This window comes from Salvelinus sp. IW2-2015, linkage group LG10, assembly GCF_002910315.2.
Source record: "Salvelinus sp. IW2-2015 linkage group LG10, ASM291031v2, whole genome shotgun sequence".
NCBI classification, from domain to species: Eukaryota; Metazoa; Chordata; class Actinopteri; order Salmoniformes; family Salmonidae; genus Salvelinus; species Salvelinus sp. IW2-2015.
In genome coordinates, this window is record NC_036850.1 from 20,089,211 (window position 1) to 20,098,419 (window position 9,209).

At 43.7% G+C, this 9,209-nt stretch overlaps 1 protein-coding gene across 1 annotated transcript in view; it reads left to right on the plus strand.

Moving 5' to 3' along the window:
- LOC111969143 (pleckstrin homology domain-containing family A member 7) overlaps positions 1 to 9,209 on the plus strand; it is a 142,264-nt gene that overhangs the window by 108,623 nt on the left and 24,432 nt on the right. Inside the window, exons 9-10 of the mRNA XM_070445479.1 lie at positions 7,106 to 7,300; positions 7,987 to 8,162. Coding sequence (XP_070301580.1) covers positions 7,106 to 7,300; positions 7,987 to 8,162 — 371 coding nt within the window. The remainder of the gene's footprint in view (positions 1 to 7,105; positions 7,301 to 7,986; positions 8,163 to 9,209) is intronic.

A 9,209-nucleotide genomic window follows, 5' to 3' on the forward strand; every position in this document is an offset into this window, starting at 1 on the left:
CATGGCCCGGTGTGGCTCAGTTGGTAGAGCATGGCGCTTGCAACGCCAGGGTTGTGGGTTCATTCCCCACGGGGGACCAGGATGAATATGTATGAACTTTCCAATTTGTAAGTCGCTCTGGATAAGAGCGTCTGCTAAATGACTTAAAATGTAAATGTTAAACAGCAGACAAGACATTAACCTTCATCCCATAGCAGCTTTAAGTTTTCTGTTGAGACAGTTAACTGACAGCTTTGGCCTGTCTAATGAAAGATCCTGGTCTGGAACTATGTGATTACCAGAGCGAGAGAGAAGCTGAGAGGAACAGAGACCTTCTTAAATACATGCACTGGATAATTAGCAGAACAGTATGAGAGCAGGAACCTCTCACCTAACCGTGAAATACATTTCCATCCCTGGAGAGAGAGAGGCGGACGGAGAGAGCGGCAGAGAGAGAGCAGAGAGGCAGGGAGAGGCAGAGAGGAGAGAGAGAGAGGCAGGAAGAGAGAGGCTAAGGAAGAGAGAGGCAGGAAGAGAGAGCGGGGAGAGAGAGGCGGGGAGAGAGAGCGGGGAGAGAGAGACGGGAGAGAGAGGCGGGGAGAGAGAGGCGGGAGGAGAAGAGAGCAGGGAGAGAGAGTAGGAGAGAGAGGTAGGGAGAGAGAGAGAGGCAGGGAGAGAGAGAGGCAGGGAAGAGAAGAGGCAGGGAGAGAGAAGAGAGAAGACGCTAGAAAATAGCTTCAATTGTATGTAACGTGAAGCTGCAGGAGTAAGACCCAGGCTATGCACCACAAACACACACAGACACACGTGCACACACAACATACAGTACATACACCCAGGAGGAACAAAAAGCCAAGCACAAGATACATTATGAAAGGACTGCAATGTTAACGCCCGTCAAACTAGCACATCCATGTTCTTGTCTTGTTGTTTGTCGACTGTCTTGTGTAAGCTGTTTGTTGTTGTGATTTGAGAGATCTGTGGTATCTCAATGTTTTGTGAGAATGCAGTTGGGAAGTCATTAGAGTTAATGCAGACAACTACCAGTTAATAACCTATAAAAAACGCATGAGGCACTAAAGAGCAGAGTTTCCCATCCTATCCTAGCCTTACCCCCGGTTCTAGCAGCCTATGGCCAACTATGTTCTCTTCAGCCATTTTCCCTCTCCAGAGTGTGGTGTTGTGGTGTGTTGCTGTAGTGTTGTGTTTGCTAGTGTGGGTCTGTATTTTAGTCCGCTTGCTGCTTCTGCCGGTTCTAGCAACAGCATCAATGTTAATCTACACTGAACAAAAATATAAATGCAACATGTAAATTGTTGGGCCCACGTTTCATGAGCTGAAATAAAAGATCCCCGAAAATGTCCATATGCACAAAAAGTGTATTTCTCTAAAATGTTTTGCACAAATTTGTTTACATCCCTGTTAGTGAGCATTTCTCCTTTGCGAAGATAATYCATCCACCTGACAGCTGTGGCATATAATAAACTGATTAAACAGCTTGATCATTACACAGGTGCACCTTGTGCTGGGGACAATAAAATGCCACTCTATAATGTGAAGTTTCAAATTATGAGGGAACGTGCAATTTGCATGCTGACTGCAGGAATGTCAGAKAATTTCATGTTTATTTCTCTACAATAAGCCGCCTCCAATGTCGTTTTAGAGAATTTGGCAGTACGTCCAACCRACTTCACAACCGCAGACCACGTGTATGGCGTCATGTGGGCGAGCGGTTTGCTGATGCCAACGTTGTGAACAGAGTGCCCCATGGTGGCGRTGGGGTTATGGTATGGGCAGGCAGGCATAATCTATGGATAATCAACACAATTGCATTTTATTGATGGCAATGTGAATGCACAGAGGTATCGTGACGAGTTCCTGAGGCCCTTTGTCATGACATTCATCCGCCGCCATCACCTCATGTTTCAGCTTGATAATGCACAGCCCCATGTCGCAAGGATCTGTACACAATTACTGGAAGCTGAAAATATCCGAGTTATTCCATGGCCTGCATACTCACCAAATATTTCACCCATTGAGCATGTTTGGGATGCTCTGGATCAATGTGTATGAAAGCGTGCTCCAACTTCGCACAGCCATTGAAGAGGAGTGGGACAACATTCCACAGGCCACAATCAACAGCCTGATCAACACTATGCGAAGGAGATGTGTCKCGTTGCATGAGCCAAATGGTGGTCCCACCAGATACTGACTGGTTTTCTGATCCACGCCCCAACCTTTTTGGTATCTGTGACCAACAGATGCATATCTGTATTCCCAGTCATGTGAAATCCATAGATTAGGACCTAATGCATTTATTTCAATTGACAGATCCTTATATGAACGTGTAACTCATAAAAATTCCTTTTGAATTGTGCACGCATGTTGGTGTTTATATTTTATCTTCAGTATCAATTCACTCTCTTGAGTTGATGACTAGCCAGCCGAGAACAGCAGAGAGACACTTTGTTTTCTGGGAGCAGTCAATGACCTTTACCTTCTGTTCCGTTTGCTTCTCTTCCACTGTGTTTATCTCTCGTGTGTTTCCTATGTGGTTGAATGGCCTCCTGTTGTGTGACTGTGGCACTGGTGAGCGAGCGCACGTCCCCCGGGCACGTACTCCTGAAACACGCTAGCGGGCGCCCCTCTGCATGAATACGCGTTTTTATTTCCTTCATCCCTCTAGAGGACCGTCACCTTGTTGCTTCATTCTCGTGCTCAATAGTCTATTGTTCATACCAAACAAAAAAGAATGCACATTTAATTATGATTTTTCTGCATCAATCACGGATGGATGGATCCATGCCAAGTGTTCTCAAAATATCATAGGTTGGCTAATTTCACTGACGTTTGCCTTTGAAGCCAAACCTGTTCTTGATGTTAACTTGTGTGTCAAATCTGTTGGACGACATAATTCAATGAAACCACCCATCAGTCCAAAGCCTGATACCACTCGGTCTACTTGTTGTGGGGTTTTAGACCCTGTTAGCACTGGTATTGGGCCCCGCCTCCGCCATATCAGTCATCAGGGACACTTGTCGATCACCATGTGAACCGTGGATAGCTGAGGTCTCACTGGGCATGGGCCATCCATCTTCTCAGTCCTCTCCCATCCATCCCTTTTCCACACTCCTCTCCGTTCACTGCCTGCTTCTCTGTTGGCCTCATCACCAATCGCATTCAACAAACATTCAGGGTCTAATCTAGCCACATCTAGCTGATGAGCCAGCTGTATTTAAATGTTTCTGTGTATTGTACAACAGGCCATATGCATTAGTGCCATGGAACTGGGCATTTGATTAATGATGGTTTGTTTTTGTAAATGTTATAGGACCATTTACCCTAGTATTAGCAAGATTGCCACTTTCTCGTCTTGTGACCAGAGGCCTGAATAAGTCTACAATTTAATCCTTCATCTCAGATATGTAGGTGCCACTGAATGGAATCTGATAATCATTTTGATTTGGGATACTCTGTTACAGAGGAGGTAAAATTTGTTTTATTTAGGCTGGATCATGTTGTTGAATTTGTATATTATTAGTTATTTTTATTCCGTAATGTATTGATTGTTGCGGCCTTCTTGGCCAGGTCTCCTGAAAAAGAGACCTCTGGGTCTCAATGCTTTTCCTGGTTAAAATCAAGGTTAAATGATAAAAATGAAATTAAGACATTATCAGATTAAAAAAAAATGTTGATTGGTTTTTATCTCGACGGCATTCTTAAAGTCAAAGATTCAGCTGTAGATAAACACCCAGGTTCATTTTACCAATTGGAAAGTGCTTTAAGACCAGACTAGAGGTCGACCGATTAATCGGTAAATGGCCGGATATTAATTAGGCGATTTCAAGTTTTTCCATTAACAATCGGAAATCGGTATTTTGGGACACCGATTTGACCGTTTTTTTTTTTTTTTAACACCTTATTTAACTAGGCAAGTCAGGTTAAGAACACATTCATTATTTTCTAATGACGGCCTAGGAATGTGGGTTAACTGCCTTGTTAAGGGGTCAGAACGACAGATTTTTACCTTGTCAGCTCAGGGATTCAATCTTGCAACCTTACGGTTAACTGAGTCCAACGCTCTAACACCTGCCCTTACATTGGCCCACTCCACAAGGGGGCCTGTACGCGCAAATGCATAAGAAGCCAGGTTAATAATCATATCACTAGTTCTAACTACACATGGGTTGGATGATATTACTAAGTTTAATCTAGCGGTGATGTGCCTGCGTTGCATATAATTGATTGCGGTCCATTCGCGAAGAAAGAAGACTGTTCGTTGCTCCAACCGGTGTACCTAACCATTAAAACATCAATGTGCGTTCTTAAAATCAATACAACAGAAGTACATATTTTAAACCTGCATATTTAGCTAAAGAAATCCAGGTTAGGGCAGGCAATAGTTAACCAGGTGTGAAATTTGTGTCACTTCTCTAGCGTTCATTGCACGCAAGAGTCAGGGTTATTATGCAAAGAGTTTTGGGCGCCTGGCTCGTTGCGAACTATTTGCCAGAGAAATGTAGTAATCATACATTAACATTGAAGGTTGTGCAATGTAACAGGAATATTTAGTACTTAGGGGATGCCACCGTTAAGATAAACACTACGAACGGTTCCATTATTTCCACTTGAAAGAATAATGTTTGTGTTTTCGAGATTGATAGTTTCCGGATTTCGACCATATTATATGACCTAAGGCTCGTATTTCTGTGGTGTTAATATGTTATAATTAAGTCTATGATTTGAATAACGTGTTGACTGAGCGATGGGTAGGCAAACAGCAGGCTCGTAAGCTTCATTCAAACAGCACTTTATAGTGCGTGTTGCCAGCAGGCTCGTCGCCTGTGGCTTCAAGGCATGCGCTGTTTATGACTGTCAAGGCCTTCACTCCCGAGATTAGGCTGGTTTTAACCGCATGTTGAAATGGGGCTAGCTAGTTAGCGGGTGCCGCTAATAGCGTTGCAAACGTCACTCGCTCTGAGACTTGGAGTAGTTGTTCCCCTGTGCTCTGCATGGAGTAACGCTGCTGTCGAGGGTGGCTGTTGTCGTGATTGTGTTCCTGGTTCGAGCCCCAGGTGAGGAGCGACGGGAGAGGACGGAAGCTATACTTGTTACACTGGCAAAATTATAAAGTGCGTATAAGAAAACGATCCAATAGTCAAAGGATTTATGAAATACAAAATGGCTATAGAGAGAATAGTCCTATAATCCTATTATAACTACAACCTAAAAGTTCTTACCTGGAATTATGAAGACTCATGTTTAAAAGGAACACCAGCTTTCATTATGTTCTCATCGTTCTGAGCAAGGAACTTAAACGTAGCTTTCTTAATGGCACATTATTGCACTTTTACTTTATTCTCCAACACTTTGTTTTGCTTTTTTGCATATTTAAACCAAATTGAACATGTTTCATTATTTATTTGAGGCTAAATTGATTTTATTGATGTTTATATTAAGTTTCAAATAAGGTGCTAATTCAGGTATTGTTGTAGATTGTCATATTACAAATACCGATTAATCGGTTTGATTTTTTAAAATGTATCGGCTTTTTTGGGGCTCCAATAATCGGTATCGGTACTCGGCCGTTGAAAAAGTATTAATCGGTTGACTTCTAGACCAGACCCACCTAATGCTTGATGTCTTAAGGGAGCCTTTAAATAGAGCTTCAAGTCTTCCATGGCTAAAGAGGGGAGAGAGCGCGTAATAGCTAGAGGTTCCTCCAATTATTTACTCACCGTTAAAATTCACACTTCTTTTTGTGAAAGAGGAACTGTGGAAAGTAAGTAACTGTTCCGACACGAAACATCCCCACATTGTTGATGTGTGTGGTAGACTGCAGAGCTGGTGAGTATGGATGTGGACCCTRTGTCATGGGTCTGGGTCTGGCCTGTCCATTCAGCACTTTTCTCTGGGGGATTCAGTTGGGATCAAGCTGGCACTATGCTGCTGGATAATACAGGACTCTGCAATCAAAATAGGCTTTGTTAACCCCACTGCCAAGTAAGATCACTACMRCTGATCACAAGTTACAGTACAATACTAAACAGAAACACAACATGATGGTGGATGCACTTGTTGTACGCTAAAGAGAAGTTTTCAGTGATTTAGAATGGATTGCTGTTTGTTTGTAAATGTAGGATCGATTCCTGGTAGACATAGGGTGAATTCCAAATGGCATCCTAATTCCTATATGGTGCACTACTTTGAAGAGTTGTGTAATAGGTACAGGCAAAATGATGGTCTGGGACTATGCATGGACTAGCAGGCWGGCCAGTACTGKGTGATACAGGTTGTATTGTAATGGGAAAGGCAGTAGAGKGGTTTGGAGAGCAGAAAGCTRTATAAAGGTTTTCGTTGTGCTGGAGGACTGGGCAGTGTAGTAGTTTGGGGTGGAACTGTGTTGGGAAAAKGCTGATCTGTGTTGTAATTGGACAGTAGGTTGTCGGTGGCAGCGTTGGCCCCCTATCAGGKCCGGATGGGGGAGATTAGCCTTGTGGTGGGGYGTTGGGRTGGGCAGATTTACAGTAGGGGCCAGACAGGAGGGAAAGCCCATTACACTATACTGTAGAGACAGATCTACTCTAGCCTGTAGCAGCCAGGGACCAGGGTAAGTCTAATTATGAGGTTTCTCTTTGTGTTGTGCTTGTCTCACTGTGTGTTTTTGTACTATGTATGTCTCTCGTGTGCATATGGGTGAGAGGTTGTGTTTTGTAACAATGCTATAGCTAGGCAAACTGGGTACGCTATGTTGAGTTACTGTAAGTTTGTGTGAAATTAGTTTGTGCCCAAGGGTATTAATGAGGAATTTGCTGTGCATTGGGACTTGTAAAACACTTCAAATATAGAGACGGAACTGACTACTTGTCTAACTTTAAAACCAATGCTTCTTCATGCGTGGCGTGTTGCATCAGCATCTTTAGTGTAGAGACAATGGTGCCTCTTGCTTTTGTTATTATTTTTGTAAGTTCTGGTGATGGCTTTGAGTCCCATTGTGAGCTAATATGCTAACTTGCTCTCTCTGATTCTTCATTTGCAGAACGTACCCTTTGACCCCTCAACMCCTCCATCCCATCTTTCCCATCCTTTTTTTGGTTCTGATGTGTCTCTTCTCTTCTCTCCACAGGCGAGCCACACAGGAATGCGCTCCTACATTTACAATAAGAACTCTGTGATTGGCTCGCAGGCAGAGCACGGTGGGATGAGGACGTACTTCTTCAGTGCCGACACGCAGGAGGACATGAATGGTTGGATCCGAGCCATGAATCAGGCTGCTCTCATGCAGAGTCAAGGCATCAAGAGGTTAGTCCCTCCCTTCCAGGCCATTCCTTGTTGTCCCCAATAGTCCCCTCTGTAGTGTCCCCAATAGTCTCATCTGTAGTTATCCCAATAGNTGGGCAGATTTACAGTAGGGGCCAGACAGGAGGGAAAGCCCATTACACTATACTGTAGAGACAGATCTACTCTAGCCTGTAGCAGCCAGGGACCAGGGTAAGTCTAATTATGAGGTTTCTCTTTGTGTTGTGCTTGTCTCACTGTGTGTTTTTGTACTATGTATGTCTCTCGTGTGCATATGGGTGAGAGGTTGTGTTTTGTAACAATGCTATAGCTAGGCAAACTGGGTACGCTATGTTGAGTTACTGTAAGTTTGTGTGAAATTAGTTTGTGCCCAAGGGTATTAATGAGGAATTTGCTGTGCATTGGGACTTGTAAAACACTTCAAATATAGAGACGGAACTGACTACTTGTCTAACTTTAAAACCAATGCTTCTTCATGCGTGGCGTGTTGCATCAGCATCTTTAGTGTAGAGACAATGGTGCCTCTTGCTTTTGTTATTATTTTTGTAAGTTCTGGTGATGGCTTTGAGTCCCATTGTGAGCTAATATGCTAACTTGCTCTCTCTGATTCTTCATTTGCAGAACGTACCCTTTGACCCCTCAACMCCTCCATCCCATCTTTCCCATCCTTTTTTTGGTTCTGATGTGTCTCTTCTCTTCTCTCCACAGGCGAGCCACACAGGAATGCGCTCCTACATTTACAATAAGAACTCTGTGATTGGCTCGCAGGCAGAGCACGGTGGGATGAGGACGTACTTCTTCAGTGCCGACACGCAGGAGGACATGAATGGTTGGATCCGAGCCATGAATCAGGCTGCTCTCATGCAGAGTCAAGGCATCAAGAGGTTAGTCCCTCCCTTCCAGGCCATTCCTTGTTGTCCCCAATAGTCCCCTCTGTAGTGTCCCCAATAGTCTCATCTGTAGTTATCCCAATAGGCTCCTCTGTAATTATCCCCAATAGGCTCCTCTGTAGTTATCCCCAATAGTCTCCTCTGTAGTTATCCCCAATAGTCCCCTCTGTAGTTATCCCCAATAGTCCCCTCTTTAGTTATCCCCAATAGTCCCCTCTGTAGTTATCCCCAATAGTCCCCTCTGTAGTTATCCCCAATAGTCCCCTCTGTAGTTATCCCCAATAGTCTCCTCTGTAGTTATCCCCAATAGTCCCCTCTGTAGTTATCCCCAATAGTTTACTCTTTAGTTATCCCCAATAGTCTCCTCTGTAGTTAATATCCAATAGTCTCCTCTCTAGTTATCCCCAATAGTCTCCTCTGTAGTTATCCCCAATAATCTCCTCTGTAGTTATCCCCAATAGTCCCCTCTGTAGTTATACCCAATAGTCTCCTCTGTAGTTATCCCCAATAGTCTCCTCTGTAGTTATCCCCAATAGTCTCCTTTGTAGTTATCCCTTAATAGTCTCCTCTGTAGTGTCCAAATATTCTCCTCTGTAGTTAATCCCAATAGTCCCCACTAGTTATCCACAATAGTCTCCCCTGTAGTGTCCCAAATAGTCTCTTTGTAGTCATCCCCAATAGTCTCCTCTGTAGTTATCCCCAATAGTCTCCTCTGTAGTGTCCCCTATAATGTCCTCTGTAGTTATCCCCTATAATCTCCTCTGTAGTTATCCCCAATAGTCTTCCCTGTAGTGTCCCAAATAGTCTCTTTGTAGTTATCCCAAATAGTCTCCTCTGTCGTGTCCCATATGGTCTCCTCTGTAGTTATCCCCAAAAGTCTACTCTAGTTATCCCCAAAAGTCTACTCTAGTTATCCCCAATAGTCTCCTCTGTAGTTATCCCCAATAGTTTCCTCTGTAGTCATCCCCAATAGTCTCCTCTGTAGTTATCCCCACTAGTTTCCTCTGTAGTTATCCCCAATAGTCTCCTCTGTAGTTATCC